The sequence below is a fragment of the Poecilia reticulata genome, chromosome 15 (genome assembly GCF_904066995.2).
Source record: "Poecilia reticulata chromosome 15, P_reticulata-male-v2, whole genome shotgun sequence".
Taxonomy (NCBI): Eukaryota; Metazoa; Chordata; class Actinopteri; order Cyprinodontiformes; family Poeciliidae; genus Poecilia; species Poecilia reticulata.
The window spans coordinates 502,417-522,201 of record NC_088844.1 but is presented as its reverse complement, the minus strand read 5'-3'; the positions used below and the strand labels follow the sequence as shown (position 1 = coordinate 522,201).

Here is a 19,785-nt window from a genome sequence, read left to right as displayed (position 1 = left end):
TAGATTTTTAAATATTTTTATTTATTTTATTTAGCCAAAAAAAAGTTCTTTATGATTGAAAGTAAGACATGAATCAGTAGATAATACAATGATGTAAAAGGAGTGTCAAAAATAACTTAGATGCCAAGTAAATAGTTATGTCTTCCTAAAAATCAATGAAAAAAAATTGGCTTTACAGTAAAGCATTTTAATAATTGCTGACAATTTATCTTTAGTGATGAGCTCCAAGTGTTTAAGGTTGGAAGAGCCTCCTAGTCTTTAGCTCACTTCATGACATCAGCCACCACCCCTGTAATGAAGGTTGTACAAAGTCTGCATGGAGCCAAATTTTTTCTTTATTCCAACTGAAATTAAGTTTGAAATTAATTCAACTTTTCTTGTGTGTTTTCTTGCTACAAATCTTCCCTTTGCATATCTTTGTGTCACTTGCAAATTAACAATTCATGACATTTATAAAAAGCACTGGACATATAAAGACATACATTTACGCTGAACCCTAATAGAAAAAACACCATTGAATCTGAGAACCTTAAGACTGTGAAGCTATGTAATGTTTACCACTTTTAATTTAGCTTTTTATTCAGTCTTATTACCTGCCTCACCTTTATTGTCTTAAGGCAATTCTCTTTTCTAGCTGTGTGTGCTTTTTTTTCTCTCCCTAAACCCCTGCTTCATTTATTTTTTATTTCTAACTCTACACATACCCCTTACCCCCAAATACTCTTACTCCCTTATTTCATCTGCATCCTCACAATCAGAACTTTGTGTTATGTGCTGCAGAGAATAGTAGGAAAAAATAGAAGACAAAGCTAAAAGTAAGCGTCTGATTCAGATCAACAATGAGTCATTAAATATTACAATGTATAATATCAGAGTCTTCTTCTGGTTGGAGATTTAACAATAGTGCTCTGTCTGTCCTCCATACCACTTTATTGATCTCAAGATATTCAACTTGAGTTCAGTGCTTGAAGCTTTCTCTTGCCTCAAAAATATGCAAAACAACTCAACTTAGAAAAGAAAAATACTTTCCTTAGTTCTTTTTAAATACATAGCATGTCCAAGCAACCTAATAAACAACAGTGCATACATGCAAACAGATTCCCTTTAGAAGCAAACCAACAAAATACCTGCTTTCTTGTTTAAGTATTGGTAACTAGATATTAAAAAATACTTAATCGGGCCTCCAACCTGTGGTGACACTTACACTTTTAATCCAAAACATGTACTGTAGGTTAAATACAAGTGCGTAGGAGAGGTGGCAGTAGACCTTTTGGACAACATCTGGAAGAGTGAGAAGATGCCCAAGAACTGGAAGAAAAAAGTGTTCTGGTGCCAATTATCAAGAACAAGGAAGATGGACTGAAGACTCATTAGCTTTATTACAGAGGAATAAAGCTAATGAGTCTTACAATTAAGCTGTAGGAAAAAGTAGTGGAAGCCAGGCTAATGTCAGAAGTGAACATTTGTGAGCAGCAGCATGGTTTCATGCCAAAGTAGAAGAGTGCTACAGACACAAGTTTTTGCTTTAAGGGTGTCTGTAATTTTAGAGAAAGCATATTGCTTGATAAGGTCCGGTGTGACACAGAAGTACATCAGAGTGGTGCAGGACATAAATGTGAGACAGCATTGAGGTGTGCTGAGGGTGAAACTGCATCTAGGCCTCCTCTTGTTTGTTTTTGTGATGTACAGGTTGACAGATGCGGTTAGACAGGAATCTGGATTATGATGTCTGCAGATGACATTGTGATCAGCACTAAGAGGTGGAACTATAACTGAAAAAAAGCTTCAGCTTGCAGCAAGACAGAATACAATTATGTAAATGAGAGGGACAACAGCAGACTGGTAGAAGAAAAGAAGGTAGAAGACCATAAGTACTGAAGGTCAAAAGTACCGATCAACTGAGAGTGTGAATAAGCGGTGAAGGAGTGTGTACAATCTGGTTGAAATGGGAGGAGAAAAGTGTCAGGTAAGATGTATGATTAAGGGGTATGAGAAAGAATAAAAGAGAAGGCTTTCACTGTGTAGGAAACATTAATGAGACTAAAAATGTATTGTTTAGAGACAATACCAATGAAGCCTTCAAACTCAAGACATAGAGATACCTATAGACATACAGCAAGTAAAACAAATTTGGGGAACAGTTCTTATGATTTTTCTTTGGTATTAGTGACTGCAGCAGAACAAAGGTTCACTATGACCACAACAGTAGAATTTGCACTTTGACTCTACACCAGATCTCTTAAGTGGAAACTAAAATAACTAACTAAAACCGTCATTTGAAAAAGTTAGGAGATCACAATTACTGGGCATCAATCTGATTAATCCCTCTCTAGTTTCAGCATATTAACTCAATATGTATTTTATAACAAATTTCCTGCATTGCAAAAACCAAAGGCTCATTGCCAAAATTCTCCTCCAAGTTCTGTTGTGTTCAGGCATTTTTTACTCTGCAGTATTGGGCCACTTTCTGAATAAATAAGCATTCATCTTTCTTGAGTTGATCTCTGTTCCCTGCTGCTTTGCTCATGTACAGAAATGCTGTAATCCCTCTCTTCCTCTCCCAGTGTTTTCCTCGTCTTTCTCTTCTCTATCTTGACAAGAGGTGCAAACACTTTTGCCATCTGCTCTATGATACAGCTGGGTTTTACGTAATGAGATCTTTAATCATCCATACCATTCCTGAGTTGCATGGTCTGCAGCCCCTCTGTTTGTTTGCAGTGTGTCCTGTCTACAGGCACGTGCAGAGGGGGGGGCTAGGGTGCTTGAGCACCTGCCCCTTTTGCTCCTTATCCCCAAGTGCCCTTTTGGTCAAATTTTATTTTATTTTTTTGGTATTATTATTTCCTAAGCCCTCTTCTGACACATAATATCATGTACTAAAAGTATTTGTTTTTTTGTTGTTTTTTTTTGTACAACATAATAAGCCGGTCACCTTGTTACCTTTGACATTTTGCCCGTGACGCAGTTGCGTCTTGTGCAGTGAGATAAGGCAGCTAACTGCAGAGCTCAACGTAGCGAACGTTCCAGATTACAGAACAGTTTTTGATGAATTAAAAAAAAAAGTTTTTGGTGAATAAAGTGGAGTAGACTTGTTACTTGTCAGATGATGGAAAACGTTGAACGTATCGTTTCTGCTTAAGAACGGAGTAGCGGTTTAAGCAGAGAGGTAATGACACTGACAGGCCTCTGCGTCTACCTTTCCCTGAAGAAGTACTGAGTGGGAGGAGACAGCCAGGTGTTCTTATCTATCGATTCAATATTTTTATCATACAGACATTAGGCTGTTGTGGTTGTGCTATTAGCTATCTGCTAGCTAACAACTTTGCTAGCAAAGCAAGATAACTAAAAAGCTTCTTTCCTGTATCGTTAATGATAGCAGTCATTCTTCAGTATTGCTTATACAATAAGGGGAACTTCGCCCAGATAAAAAACTTATCATCTCCATAATGGATATATGTACAATCTTCTAATTTCCTTTGCTGCATAATGTACATTGCATTTATTCTAGCGTTAGGTAAATGTATCTTGAAGGAGAATAGGACTTCAATAAAAGACCAACAAGGATATTCATTTAAATTAAAATAACTCATCCTGAATTACCATGATACCATACCATACCATACCAACTTTATTTATAAAGCACTTTAAAACAACCACAGCTGATACAAAGTGCTGTACATTAAAACACAGCATAATAAAAAAAAATAAAAACTCTTACAGTTTAAAAACAAAAACATACACTCTAAAACTAGATCCCGCAGGAGTTAAAAGCCAAGTAAAATAAATGGGTTTTAAGACGAACTTTAAAAGTGGACAGTGAAGGGGCCTCTCTGACCTGCAAAGGCAAGTCATTCCATAACTTAGGACCTATGACAGAGAAAGCCCTGTCCCCTCTGAGCTTCCTCCTGGATCTTGGTACCTCCAAAAGCAGCTGATCTGCTGACCTGAGAGACCGATAAGGTACGTAGGGGTGAAGAAGCTCAGAGAGGTAAGCCGGGGCAAGATTATGCAGTGATTTAAAAACAAACAAAAGAATTTTAAAATGAATCCTAAAATATACAGGCAGCCAGTGAAGTGAGGCCAGGACAGGGGTCACATGCTCCCTCTTCCGAGTTCCTGTCAAAGGTCTAGCAGCTGCATTCTGAACCAGCTGCAGACGTGAGAGCAGCGACTGACTGACTCCCAGATAAAGTGCGTTACAGTAATCCAGTCGAGTCGAGATAAAAGCGTGGATCACTGTTTCAAAATGTTGCCTGGAAAGAAAAGATTTCACTGATGCCAATCGCCTTAAATGATAAAAGCTGGACTTAACCACGGCTCTGATTTGGCTGTCCAATTTAAAATCACTGTCCACCTTAAAACCAAGGTCCGTAATAACATGTTTAAAATATACCTCCAAAGGTCCAAGGTCAACAGAGGAGGACTCAGAAGAGCCACTGGGTCCAAACACAATCACCTCTGTTTTGTTTTCATTACAATTTAAAAAGTTCAAGGCCAACCAAGATTTAATATCACCAACACATGCCAGGAGATGTTTGATAGAGTGGACATCCTTCTGCTTCATGGGCAAATAAATCTGACAATCATCAGCATAACAATGAAAAGAAATCCCATGTTTCCTAAGGATAGAACCCAGAGGCAATAAATAAAGAGAGAAAAGCAGTGGGCCCAGAATTGAGCCCTGCGGGACACCATAAGTCATTGAAACAGCAGGTGATTCAGAGTCACTAATTTTCACTGAAAATGTTCTCTCCTCTAGGTAAGACTGGAACCATTTAAGAACAGTGCCATCAATACCAACAATGTGGTGTAATCGCGATATTAAAATATTGTGGTCTACTGTATCAAAGGCAGCAGTTAAATCAAGTAAAATCAGAACAACATGGTTACCAGAATCACATGCAAGAAGGATGTCATTAAAAACTCTTATTAAAGCAGATTCTGTGCTATGAAGAGTTTTAAAACCTGACTGGAAAACCTCCAGAATGCCATTGTCATCTAAAAACTGTTTCAGCTGACAGTACACAATTTTTTCTAAAACCTTAGAAAGAAAAGGCAGCTTCGAAATAGGCCGATAATTAGCCAGAACAGTAGGATCAAGGCCAGGTTTTTTAAGCAGTGGCTGCACTACTGCATGTTTAAAACTAGAGGGCACCACACCTGAGGACAGACTGCTATTTATAATTGCAAGAACAGGCTGCACTATGCTAGATAAAATATCTTTAAAAAATTGTGGAGGGACAGGATCACGTGGGGAACCTGATGGCTTAATGTGGCCAACCACGTCCTCTAAAAGTGAGACAGTCACAGGCTCAAACTGATTGAAGGCAGCAGAGCAATGTACCGAAACAGAAGGGTCGGAGTCAGGAGCTGTGATAAGAGCCCTGGTACTACCAACCTTTTCAATAAAGAAATGCAGAAACTTAGCACACATGTCAGGAGAAGCTTCCAAACAGGCATTCTGTGGAATATGATAGATATAATGTATTTAATAAAAGTGTGTCATTAATGAAGGGAAAAAAACTCAACCCAGACTTTAAGTTTAGGGTCTGCACTGTTTGCACTTCATGACACAAAAATGTGTGATTTTAATTTAAAAAAAAGTTTTTTACACAAAACTCAGTAGGCTTTTTTTTATGGTGACATGCATTAACAATTCAATTTTCGCTTTTGTTTCTTTTTTCCTTTTTCTGCAGTTCCACGTTAAAGTTTGATGCAGCTCTACTTTCCTGAATGGACCATCTTCATCTCCACTGCAAGTGTAGCAAACAGGCAGCTCTTTTTTATAGATTACAGTCCACTAAAAGGTTGCATTGTGCCCTTGTTTATATTTTTAATAGTGTAATTCTGTAAAGACAAAATATGCCTGGTGGTCTAGCTCTGATTTACATATCTTGCTAAATTGCGGGTTTGAATATTGCAATACTTTCCTATAACAAAATAGACCTGCAAAAAGAAATTACTAATAAAATATCTTACATATGCATAGTTGTATACTCTATATAGATATTTTCCTTAGCTTTGATTGTCACAATTTTGTAATTTATCATTGTTTATTAAACTCTGAAAGCTGTGTGGCTTTAATAGTCTGTCCTAGAATGCGGTTAGATGTGCCCTTTTTTTGAGCACCTGCCCCTATAGTGGTCTCTGCACGGCCCTGCCTGTCTGAATGTATTTGTTTGTTTTGTTTTACGAGGGATTTCATTTGCACTACAGCACTTTTATTTCATTTATTATGAACCACTTTGGGCAATTCAACTAACTCTTTTGTTTTATATATTATTTCAACTAGGAAATATGTGTGACAAAAACACTGTTTTTGTTCTGAAAAATCCTAACAGAGATTTTTACCTATTGAAGCTGGCACTTGGTCTTTTACCAAAGACAAAAGAGAAATCTTACAACCTCTAAAATCTGATGCCTCTCCATTTTTGTTTACATTTTGTGACGAAGATAGTTAAGCTCAGTGTCTTCTTCAGAGGTTTTCTGGTAACATTTTATTTGAAGGGGTGTACATAAGACTGACATGGCACTGTTATAAACATGACATAACATCTGTCATGAACATAAAAAAGTCTTTATGAATGTTTATGACAGTTGTCATGAAGTGTCATTTGGTAAATAATGACACTTTTAATGCAAAGTTGGCATTTTTAATGGACTTTCAATGCAACTTTTAGAGCAACTTTGCATTAAAAGTCTCATTATTTACCAAATAATGTGTTGGTCTATCAGACAAAAGCCCAGTAAAATACTTTTCAGTCATTGGCCATAACGTGAAAGAAGTGAATAATTTCAAAGGGTGTGAACACCTTTTGTAAGGCACTGTAATTCTCGCCGTGTCTCCACACCCTGAGTGTTGCTCCTTGTAGATGCTGACAGTTCATGCTTAAAAGGACTGCAGCAACCGACATCCCAGAAGCTGTAAATTGAGAAGGGAAAAGATCCCGCTTATTATACCTCCAGGAATTGTTCTTATATCATTTGCCAAGAAGTCAGCAGAAAAGCACTTGGCTCCGTTGCTTAGAGATGTGTCATTGTGAGTGTTTCCTCCAAACACCAGCATTGTGCCACTCAACAGCACCGCCGAGTGGAGGTACCGCGGCAACCTGCTATCCCTGAGAATCAACCTGCACACACACATAGAGAGGAGGGATTATAGTCAGGAGATGGCGAGTGCTAGTTTGTCAAGAACTTGCCTCTCTTTCTCTGTGTGTGTGTGCGCATATGTGTCAGATGCGATGGCATGTTGTTGAAGGTAGCTCTCTGGTTGTGTGACCTGGCCTACGGTGACTGCCCTTCGTGCCAGCTGTTCGGTCATTGGAGTCGAGAACACACACTCAGAAACACACTCACAGGCATCATAAGGAGGACTTGTTCTGCTGTGTGAGACTTCTCCAAGATTTAGGGTCACGTAGATGACAACTGTTTCCTACTGGTTGTTTCATTATGTGATTTTTAATGTACATGCGCAACTGGGTATGAAATATCATGTGTGATAACTGTCATTTAATTCATGTGTATTTGACATAAAACTAATAGTAGGATTTAATGTATCGATACTCGTAGATGAAAAATCGATACTTTCTGAGGAAAAAAATATTGTAGAATCAATAAAATTATACAGCCCTAACATTATGCGTGGGGAGGATTTTATTCATTAGGAAAGACTTAACATAGCTGCTTTCCCATTGACAAATTGCGCAAATTGGATTTATAAAAATAAATTTGCTAAATAAAAACACAGCAATCTTAGGCAAAAATAATCATGGTTTCCAATAGATTTGTGCTAGAATGAGGTGATTTTTCAATTGTACCAAAACTGATGTGTTTCGCTAAATTAAAATGGAAACACTTCTTTTTCGCATCATGCAAGTCACTCTAGCCTGGTTTTTACTAGCCCATTGTTCTATGCTTCGTCTTGTCTATTGAGAAACAATTGCTTGCTGGAGATATAGAGTCTGTTGAAGTAAAATTTTACCTAGTTGCTAACATTTGGCCAGGACCAAAAACATTGCCTGCGCTATATACAACCATCCTCCACTACGAAGAGAGAAGTGCCGAGCCGAAGGGCATCTTTGCTAAAAAATAAAAGGTTTTAATCATTCCAATTGCTCCTAATTTAATTGGTCAGTATTTGGAAACGTGCCCTGAATGACTGTTTTTTTAACCAATGGTAAACTACTGGCAGAACACATCTCTAAAACAGCCAGAAATCATTCACAACTTGTCCTTCTGTTTTCTGATTGGCCCTGTGAAATTCTACCAGAGGACGGGAGAATGGGAGAATACCTTGACAGAGGCCTTAAGGGAAATGAGAATCAAAATGAATTTCTGGGAAATAGGTGCCCAGGCTACAGTCATAGCAGTTAGTATGCAGCAGCTTATTTGTAGGCACTGGCATTCTTGTACAATGCACAGCTGGCTCCACTAGAGGTCTCACTGCATCACAAAGTTAATCCAAAGTGGAGTTTGTCATTCAAAAGTGAAATCACTGACTGTAATTTCCCCAAAACGTAACTGTTCCCAAGTATAAGGGATGTGTTATTCCAACGCCTGAATAAGATTCCAACGTCTCCTTGATGGCTGATAAATCAGCGTTGGCTGAAACACACAGCATGTTTATATCTGTCACCCCCATAATTTTTAATGACTTATTACATGAACAAGCTTGTTCACAAATGACTTTAATTGCATTTCGTATTTCATGAAAATACTACAATAGCAAAATAGTGGGTTTTTTTTTACATTAACGGGAATATTTAAAAAGATTTGTACACATTTGCAATGGAGACGCAGCGCGTGGGGTGGAGATTTATCTTCCAGCAGGACAACAGCAGAGCTATAATGGAATGGTTCAGATCAAATGTGTTACAATGGCCCAGTGAAAGTCCAGACATAAATCCAACCGATGATGTGTGCAAGACTCAGTGGTGGAAAAAGTACTCAAAAATTTACTTAAGTAAAAGTACAAATACACAGACAAAAATGTACTCAAGTAAAAGTCAAAGTACCACATTAACATTTTACTTAAGTAAAAGTAAAAAAGTACTGGTTTTTAAAAATACTTAAGTATTAAAAGTAAAAGTACTTGCTGAATGCATTGCCTAATCACTAATATCATTAAGTGTACTGATATGCCACAGATAAAGCATGTTTTTATTGCGTTTACTCTGTAGCATAGTTTAGACTTAGATATATGATTCTATGCATCATAATTTCAGGGATGGAAACATCTCGTCTCCTGTCCTAACATAACATGAACTTCACTTTTTTTGCCACACATTTATTTTGAAAGAAATCCAACTGGCAGAGGAGGACATGGAACAAAGGAGCCTCGTAGCAGAGTTGTAGTCTGGACCACTGAACCCAAGACCAAATCAAAACCAACACCCCATGCTACATGACAATAAAATTTAGTGCACCTATCAAAACTGCTTCTCAAATTGATCTGAAAGATTCACTTTCCCACCTAGATATTAAATACTTAGAGCTGAAATAAATTTAACCAGTATCAATTCAAACTCTTCTTCATTCTGTTTTGCTTTCATCTCTGTGCCACAATCCACAGAGGTCTCCTGCCATCCCTAAAAAAATAACGCCCTGTGCGGTTGCCCATATTACCAATGTCAGAAATAATAATTGTCTGCCCCATTAAACATAGCAATTAACAACGCTCAACTACAAACACTGTCCAAGGCCTAATAAGCAAGAAGTAGGAGCAGGAGGAAGTAGAACCAAGCAGGAGGAGCACCGTGACTGTTCTCATCCTCCCTCCTGCTGCAACGTCTGCCACCATGACAGGTGACGAAAACAAAGAGCAATGAGCATGCTCTGTGTTCCTACGTTCTTGTTTTATTTATTCACCAATTAAATATAAATATATTTTAATGAAATAAAATAGCTACTGCAGTATACGCAGAGCATTACAAGAACAAAGAACGGCTCTCACTGAGGCTTCAGTACTATAGGACTTAGTCAAGATCCGTCCAGAAGAATCGGATCGTCCATGAATGTCATATTACAATATTGCACTTTGGTCACAGCGTTGTCCCATATATGCGACATGTCAGTCATCGCAGATGCAACATGTGTCTCAGTCAATACAGCTAGCTTTGCTAGCATCACGTCCACGGAGCTTTCCTTTCTTTAAGCTTTCCTTCCAAGTGACGTTAAAAATTGGACAAAGTCCCCACCGTCTGTGAAAGCGAAGCGCTGCTGATTTTACATGTCGCCATATCTTATGATTTATGCAGTGCTTCTGTACTATTATATTACTGACGCTCAGAGAAAACCACTGCACATGTCTTGGAGCTCCGCGTGCGAGTAAAGGGGGAGCCGATGGGTGACAACAGACACTAAGTCACGTTATTGCTTGGATTTTACGGCGCCACCTTAAGTCCCTGAGCTTCACATTTTAACGGGAAAAAAAACACAATGCGACTTGGATGTAACGAGTAACGCGACAGTTTTGTAGAAATGTAGTGAAGTAGAAAGTACAGATATTTACTGTAAAATGTAGTGGAGTAAAAGTAGAAAGTATCCATTATTAAATCTACTTAAGTAAAGTACAGATACACGAAAATTGTACTTAAGTACAGTAACGACGTACTTGTACTTCGTTACTTCCCACCACTGGCAAGACTTGAAAACTGATGCTCAGAGATGCCTTCTGTTCCACCTGAACTTGTGCTGCAACAAAAAATTCAGTTTTCACATGTCCAAAGATTTTAGACACTTACACCAAATCCCTTGCAGCTGTAACGACAGCAAAGGTGTTTCTATGATTTATTGACATGAGGTAGGGAGGGGTGAAGGTGCAAAAGATGAAGAAAATGTAAAAAAAAAAAAAAGCAAGAAAAAGCAGGTGAAACATTGACCACAGAGAAAAGATGTTGAGGAAGTAGAAGGTCAACTTCCATCTCATCTCTGGCACCTAATTGGTGTAAACCGGCTTCTCGTTGTGGTCATTAAATCCTGCTACCTTGTATTTTACTCTCTGTTTCTACTCCCCCTCGTTCTCCTGCAGGTTGACTCTTCGTCACTCCCTCTGAGGTCTAATGATGCTCCATAAGGACTACGACAATGTCAGAGAAAGAGAAGGGCGGCCAGCGACAGATGTAGGAGCACATGAAAGTGACAGACAGATGTGAAGGAAATACTGAAGGGAGTGGAGGGAAAGATGATGAGGACCAACCAAGAGTGATTACTGAAGCTGTTTGACATCGAGGTTGGCAGATGAAAAAGGAAAAAGATGCAGAACAAAACTGAGAGGATGTGAGCAGTAGAGGGAAATGTTTGGGAAGAGGAATAGGAAAAGAGGAGAAAAATGGAAAGGTGGAGGAGAGGAGGAAGGCAGTGGATTTATTAGTCACTTTCCTCTCTCTGGCCTGGGTGCCACCTCCTCTTAATGACCACTCTCACTGTGCATCATTGTGTGTGAGTCATTGTTTGGCTCTGTGTGTTTGCGTGTATGCGTGCGTGCGTGTGTGTATTTGTAAATCATGCATATAGAGGACCACATTCACATATTCACCAACAAAGGGAAATAATTTGTAGAAATTAAGGACATTTTCCCTGTCCTAACTTTTTTGCAGCTCTGTTGTAAAAGTTAAGAGGTATGAAGCGAGTTAAGTTTTGGTTAAGGTTAGGATTAAACTACTAATGGTTGGGCATGAATGCACTACAATAAAGTCTCCCATTTGTATAGAAGTTAAAAATTGTCTGTGTGTTTTGAGAAGGGAGCATGTGTGTTTTCTTCTGATTTCAGCTGCTCAATGTCAACACTGCAACACTGCCATCTACAGGCTCAGATCTGACAAACAACTCAGTTTAGCTTATGCTTTCTCAGAGATAAATAAAAAGGACTGTCCTGTGGATGATTATTGCACACAAAAATATTTAGTTGGTTTAATATGTAGTTTAACAGATATTCTTGTGCAGTACTAATTGTCTCATGTATGTGTATGTGTGGAGTTAATGCAAGTCTTAAGAACATCTATTCCCCAAGATAAGTTACCTTATTCCCCAAGAAGTAAGAAAATCAAATGAAGGACGGGTGATTTCCCCTGATTTAAGTATTCGGATGACATATGTGCTTGTTTATTCAATTGTTCATGGCTGAACAATTGAAGTAAGAAGTAAGAAGGATGCCTAAGGGCCAGGACAGAAAAAAGAAAAAGTATGAAAGTGAAAATAAGAAATGCTGAAACAATAAGATAAAAAAAAGAGGTACTGAAGATACAAACATAAACATCAACAGCTAAATATAAGAATTCCTCATTAATTTGTCAATAATCAAACTGTTCCATAAAGGGAAAAACTTGAATCCAACTCAAACGTAAAAATGCAATGCTAAGATGGTATTACAAAAGACTATTTACAATGGAGACGAAGGAAAAGAAAACAATACGAGATTCAACAGGTGCACCTTGAATTGCTTTGTTGCTTAAATGTGTTATAAGAATAATACCTCAAATTTTTATAGCAGTTTTTTGGAAACACACAGACGATCATAAAGCCTTCAAATAAAATTTACTTACTGATGTTGTACTCCTGAACTTTGTTGATGTAGCTGTAGATGGGTGAGTAGCTGAAAAAGACCAACATCACCGGGTCGCCGTTGGGCAGGATCACCACGTGAGCCGTGTGGCCCTCCAGGGCGTAAAGAGGTGCTGAAGCTGGTTTCTGTGGCAACCAGCTACGAGTGGGGATGTTGAACAACCACAACTCATCTGTAATGTTAGCAGGGCCTGTCTCCAGCTTTCCATCGAACATATAGATGCAATCCTGAGACAAGAGAAGAACATATTCTGAGCCGTCAGTTGTGTTGCTGATGGAACATTGCACTTTTTGTTGACACTGTCTTCCTGAACAGTGTCAATATGCATTTTTCAGAGGTTATTTTGGATGATTTTCAGGGAGGTTTTCCAGTTTCTCTACTAATAAGTCTAAAAAGCATAAAAGGTATGCATGATAATTCACATGCTAAAAATTATGTAAAAGTTTCTCTGAAATGTGTTTTGTACCTAAATTTAATTTAAAACAGTGGCATAATTTCTGGCATTGGGAAGCTTGTAATTGCATCTCCTGATGCATTGTAGTCACTGTCACCAAAAACATTTTTGCCTAGACCCCAAAGTCTACCCTGTATTTAATTTGTGTAAGACTCATCATGCTCTAAGTTTGTAAAGCAGGTGATCAAGTTTTCCAGGAAGCTCTATTTGAACATCATGAGCTGGAACCACCCTGATGATGTGCTAATGCACTTCATCAAACTGCTCTGTTCAATCAGAAGTTTATTGAAACCTCTAATTGTAAGGACTGAGCCAGATGTGTCATTAGAAAAGTAAGCACTGTCCTTCATTATCTCCCTTTAGGAAAAGGATCAGAGAAATTCAAATTGTGTCAGCTGCACTGGGAATGAGTTACAATCACATTACTAATACAAACCATGTTATACTGATGAAATGTTATCTGTTATTTTACCAGACAGTAAAGACACTGAAGGGCATAGATTCAAAGAGGTTTCGAACTATAACACAATATGCATACACTCTTATTTTACTCTTATTTATTTAAAATAAAATACAGATTTATTTTCCCAGGAGGTGAAAATTAATACTAAATCAAATTGGGCCAAAATCAAAAAACTAAACCTTTGTATCAATACGATATCTACCATTTCAAAAGTTCGAATTTGAACTTGTTGACGGTTCCTCTGACCTTTTTTAAGACTCGTGGAGACAGATCTTTTAAAGCTGTGGCGCCCCGCCTATGGAATGAGCTACCTTGCACCATTCGATCTCTACATTGCATAGACACTTTCAGGAAACAACTTAAGACCCACTTTTTTAATCTTGCTTTTTAGTGTACTACTGTGTTTTATTGTTTGTATGTTGTTTTTAATTTGTTTTATTTTTTATACTTTGTGCAGCACTTTGTGATCCTGGTCTGTGAAAAGTGCTATAGAAATAAAGCTTACTTACTTACTTACTTACTTACTTACTAACTACAAAAGCAGTCCCGTTTGTCTTAAATACACTTACAACAAAAAGTAACAAACTGTGTGCTTGGTCGATATTTTTTATTTGAATTATCCTGCACAGTCGGAAAACCGCTTTATTTCCTTTTAATTGTCCCATATGTAAAAGAAAGTGCATTTACAGTCTTCAGCAGCAGAGTTTGCTAAACTTTAATTGCAAAACTTGCCAAATCCTCTCTAGGGATGCCAAGCAGACTGTTGTTAATGTAATTTACTAGACTGCGTGATAAAAGCCTAAAAAACCAAGACATGAGGCCAGATTAACAATTTATCAAACAGGGGCGTCAGTGGTGGAGAAGAACAAAGCCAGAACAGCCTGCCAATTCTTCTTCATCCTGAGCCTCGCTCCTTTGTCAAGTCTCACTATAGCTGGTAAATGGAGGGAGAAGAAGTTCTTTTGATAGTCATTAGTTCATCAGTGAAAGTTCTAAAATTGTTCAGTTGTGTGTTCATTATAACTTTGTTTATCTGTAGCCTAGGGGTCCTTCAAGGGGTAGAGATGGTGGAAAATGAGGAGTCACAAGGAGTAAATGACAACACAGAAAAAGGTATTAAAGTTGGCCTCGTTTAATGTGAACAGGATGCTCAACCCAGTTAAAAGGTCTAAAGCAGTGGTCCCCAACCCCCGGTCCGTGGACCAATTGGTACCGGACCGTGCAACAAATAATTTAATATTTCCGTTTTATGTATTATTTGAGTCTGGAGGATCTTTTATTTTGAAAATCCTTTAACCGGATTCTCTCGGTTACTTGCGCACCAACATTGAGCCCACAAGCAGCAAAATGAGTAAGAAACAGATCAGACGTCTTTGGAAAGTTTCTTTGCAAAGGGATAAAGACCCAGAGAAGAGACAGGAGAATGGATTTATCCCGGACCGGTAGGTGAGTCCCACATTACAAGCCCGCTCTGCGTAACATGCGACGACCGGCTGCTAATGAGGCAATGAAGCTTCAAACTGCTTCGCCAAGTAGAGACCAACGCTCTGCTCAAGCAACACACCTCAGGTGTCATCGTCTCCCATCACTCCCAGATGGGACTGTCTCGTTGCAGAGAAACAAGCTCAGGGCTCCCGTTAGTCATTATTGTGAGTTAAAATTTTCACCAAAGTAAAATGTTCGTTTTTGTGTCGCATCTGTATCTTATTTTGAAGGGATATGTAAACGTTACCATAGCGACCAGAGTCAGAGAGCATTTTGGGCAGTGGTCGAGAGGAGATGAGTAGAGCTGGTGAGTCTTAAGTCTGGTTTAGACAGAAAGATTTAAGAATTGTCAGCCGTTTCTCCAAACCTATGTGAGCTGATAAAAGAACAACAGGTTCGATCGGTTCGTGTGTCCAAGGCAGGACCAACACACCACACACGAACATCCCGATTCCAGAGGATAATCCAGTAAAATCCCCAACATAGCGGGAATTTAGAATAACCAAATATGGATGACAATGTAGAAGATATAGTGATAGTTTGTGGACTCATTTTAAGAGATAAAAGACGTAACAAAAAGAAAAGGCGGTGGATAAAAGACGACGGGAGCAGCCGCTCTATTTGCTGCACTATGATTTGGAGGTGACTATTTTTTTATAGTTAACATTTTTAACTGAATAAACATATATAATAATGACCTTTACATATAATAATAAACATTTCCACATATCATCTCCGATATCCACCGGACTCTCAGTTGTGCGATATGTCAGCTGTTTGGGATTCCCCTCTGTTCTTACGTCACCGCGCTTTCTGATTGGCTACCTGTCCTTCAGAATACCTGTCCTTCAGAATACATCCTGTCAGAATATAGCCTGTTGAATAACAGGCTGTATTCTCGTTCCCAGTCAGGAAAAAACCCACAGGGTGCAAGAAAAGGGCCAAGACAACCCAAATTGGGTATATTCAGGCTTCAGCGGGAACACCAACATGCAGAAGCCTTATCTGAAAGTTAAAACTTCTCCCAATTACTAAAAAAACCATTGATCCCCTTGTTAAAAAATACATTCAATTGGGTATTAAAAGAGGGAGAGACACCAAGGTCCTGGAGGGAAGCTTTTATTGCGGTTATTCCAAAGGAAGAAAAAGATCAATTAGATTGTGCCAACTATAGACCAGTTAATGTCCTAAATTTAGACTACAGACTATTTGCAGCAGTCATGGCTAGACGACTAGAGGTAATTCTGCCAAACATAATTGATTTGGACCAAACAGGATTTATAAAGAAAAGACAGACAACGGATAATAATTAGGCGCACATTGCTGGTAATGCAAAAGATTATTAAAACAAAAACAGAAGCGGTAATATTGGGATTGGACGCAGAAAAAGCTTTTGACTCTGTCAGGTGGAACTTCCTATATAGGTGGTAGAACAATTCGGTTTTAACAAAACATTTATCAAAATTATTCAAGCATTATATTACCAACCCACAGCTGGGGTCAAAATTAACGGGAGCCTTTCAAATACATTTAGATTACATCAAGGATGCCGCCAAGGCTGCGCCATTAGCCCACTGTTATTTGCGATATATTTAGAACCTTTAAGCCAATGGATAAAACAAAATGGAAATACAGTATAACGGGTATATGTATGGAAGAAGGGGAGCAGAAGATAGCATTATTTGCAGATGATATCTTGATTTACCTAACTCAACCAGGCAGGTTGCAGAGTAGAGTACTAAGGTGGATAGTGCATGACTCAGATTTTAAACCTAATGTAACAGACAAAACATTTAGTAAATGGGAAAAGGGTCCAAAGATATTCTGGGAGGTGGTTAAGAAAAATACTATACAAAGCTTTGAAGAAATAAAGAATAAATATGAATTAAACAACAAGGATTTCTACAGGTACTTACAATTGAGGCACTATACGGAGGAATTAGTAAGAAGGATAAATTTAATTGAGTTTGAATCTGGTATAATTAAGATGTTTATTTCAGTAAATGAATCAAATTTGGGAAAGAAAATAATTGCAAAACTATTCACAGGATTGGAAAATTTGAAGAAAAGTAATACAACATACATAAAAGCAAGATGGGAAAAAGATGCTAATTGTGGGCTTTCGGAGGAGAACTGGGAGGAGATATGTGGGCAACAGTGGAAAACATCTTGTTCCCTTTCGTGGAGAGAGTTTGGCTGGAAGAATATTGTACGATATTTCAGTACGCCAGCACAAAGAAAACACCAAGATACAAAATGCTGGAGGCAGTGCGGAAAAGACAGAGCGGGTCACTTCCATGTTTTTTGGGATTGTGCCTACATGGTACCCTATTGGCAGGATGTAAAGAATTGTAAGGATAAGGTACTGGGGGTGAATATTCCGCTTACATTTGAGGATCTGTACATGGGAAGAGGGATGGAAAGGCTCACAAGAGCAGGTGATAGATATATGTATAGGATTATGTTGGTAGCAAGCAAAAAAGCCATTACTAGTAAATGGCTGAAGGCAGAAGCTCCTAAAAAAAAAGATTGGGTTGACGTAATGCATAATATTTATATTATGGAATGGCTGACGTTTTCCATCAGATTAGAATCTGGAAAATTTAAGAATTATTGGAAAAATTTGCAGGATTTTATTTCACCATGGAGATCAGACTTTATTGATTAATAGTCTGGTTATGGGAGCCCTTATAGAGCTACAGACTGTAAATAGTTTGCTTACAGTTCATCTCCGATGAGGAGAGAGTTAAAGTTGTGATGACTCGGTAGAGAAGAACAGAAAAATAAAAAATTGGATGATCTTTTTGTTTGTTACAAGTGGATGGAAAGATTGGATATTATCTAGACTAGCAAGTTGCTATGTCCAAGGCAGGTACAGATTATATGGGCAGCTTTTCTTGAATGATATGTATGGAACTTTTGGAAAAAGAAAATAGTGTAAAGTCTGTAAGTAAACTTGTATGGAAAAATTGCCAATAAAAATATGCAAATTAAAAAAAAAAAAAACTGTCTCGGTTGTCCAACACTGTAATTTAACACTTGTCAGAGTTGTATCATTGAAAATTATTCAACGATTTGTGTGTGTTTTACCAGGTAGAGAGCCAGAGAGTGTCCATATCTGTAAAAGGGTCCGCTGCTGGCTGGCACTACGTCCCACGCGCTGGAGTCCGGGTTGTAGCTGTGCAGACAGAGAGAGAAACTTCAGCCATGAAAGTCACTTTTAGTAAAAACAGACTTTAGTCAGTGGAGCTTACTTGAGCATCATGTGGTAATTAGAGTAGTTGAAGGAGTAGCCTCCCACCACCCACATTAACCCAGAATGCACCAGGGCTGGGTGGGAGGCCCGGCCCAGGGACTGAGCCGATGGTTTGATGCTGGGCAGCATCCAGAAGGACCCCGGGGAGGGGACAGGGACGGTGCATTCAGGACCTGACGCACAGAGAGAAGAACACATTTTATTTACACAACAATCTACAGCACTAGAAACATCTTCTCTACAAAACTAGCTATGAAATATGACTCTTACTGGATGCTAAGGTTTTGTTTTTTATTTAAAACTATATCAAAGTAAAAAGGCATGTACAAAGTATTAAGTCTGCGGCTAACAGTTATTTTAGTAATCGATCATTCTATGGATTATTCTGATGATTAATCACTTTTTTTAAAATCACAAACTGCTGATTTTTCATTTCACCTAGACTTATTTTATACAGCATAAGAAATACATGTTAAAGTAAATACTTGAATTCCTTTTTAAAATGAGAAAAGAAAAACATTTTACTACACGAAATGCAATAAGTTACTTTCAAGAAAGTATACCAGTTTTAACTGGTGAAGTTAAAACTGCTACTTGAGGAGTTTTGGGTAGAACATATTTACATAATATGTTAATACAAAGAAGGTTGCATCTTTAACTTTAAATGCAAACTGCGATGTTGTTGATTATTTCAGCAATTGATTAATCACGATAAATTGTTTCAGCCCTAAGTGTATTTTTTAGTATATTTTCAACTGATCATTTTTATTGTAATGTTTCTGTTTCAAGAAGCTAAATTTGATAGTTTTTCTATCTACATACAAAATTCACATCAGATATGGAACTGAGCAAACACATTAGACTTTCTGTAATTTCATGATGCTTTGCTTCCAGGGCCTCAAACCTGAAACTTAAAACAATTTGATCAGTAGATTGTGAGGTCTTTTAACAATTCTTTTGGGTGGGATTGACTTGTGATTCTATGGATTTTTCACTTCTTGTCCTGTGAAATAAAAGTAAGAAAGTGTCAGGTGCAGGTTATCTTCTGCTGAACACAGAGGGAAAAACAGAATGGAAAGAGAGAGGAAAAAAACAAAATATTTTCAATTGTGTACCTTTTACTTACCAATCCTCTCATAAAAAGAGACCATGTATTTTATTTTAAAAACAGAAAGAATCAAAGTTTAAGCAGGTGCTAGTTTTTGCAAAATGGGTTTATGCAAATACAAGAAGGCACCACCAGAATAAAAAAAGGAAAAGAGTTAGCTATCAAGCACTCATAGGGTGCATTCACACTGCAACATGAAGTGACTCAATTCCGACTCTTTGGCAATTCCGATTTTTTTTGCCAGGGCCATTCACACTGCCAGAAAATGCGACCTGTATGTGTTCTGCAGTGTAAACGGGCAAACGACCTGAAAGTGCCCCGCATGCGCAGTAGAGGACGCAATAGCGCCAGCTTTCTAAGTGTTCTGCCAACTGCCATAAAAAGAAGAAGTGCTCAGTATTTGCGGAAGTAAACATGGAGGCTAACGGTGGAGCTTAGCTTACACAATTGAAGTTGT

At 38.2% G+C, this 19,785-nt stretch overlaps 1 protein-coding gene across 5 annotated transcripts in view; it reads right to left on the bottom strand.

The window, feature by feature from the left end:
- Positions 1-3,610: 3,610 nt before the first annotated feature.
- Positions 3,611-19,785, bottom strand: part of LOC108166941 (attractin-like protein 1) — a 31,999-nt gene continuing 15,824 nt past the window's right edge. For 3 of the 5 annotated variants that reach the window (XM_081616082.1, XM_081616080.1, XM_081616081.1), the window contains exons 4-7: positions 18,219-18,393; positions 18,055-18,142; positions 12,543-12,789; positions 10,381-10,692 (exon numbers count right to left, since the gene is read on the bottom strand). In XM_081616082.1, coding sequence (XP_081472208.1) covers positions 10,592-10,692; positions 12,543-12,789; positions 18,055-18,142; positions 18,219-18,349 — 567 coding nt within the window. In that variant the 5' untranslated portion in view covers positions 18,350-18,393 and the 3' untranslated portion in view covers positions 10,381-10,591. Of the gene's footprint in view, positions 7,131-10,380; positions 10,693-12,542; positions 12,790-18,054; positions 18,143-18,218; positions 18,394-19,785 lie in introns of those variants that run through there. The other 2 variants (XM_081616083.1, XM_081616084.1) reach the window with 2 other exon arrangements.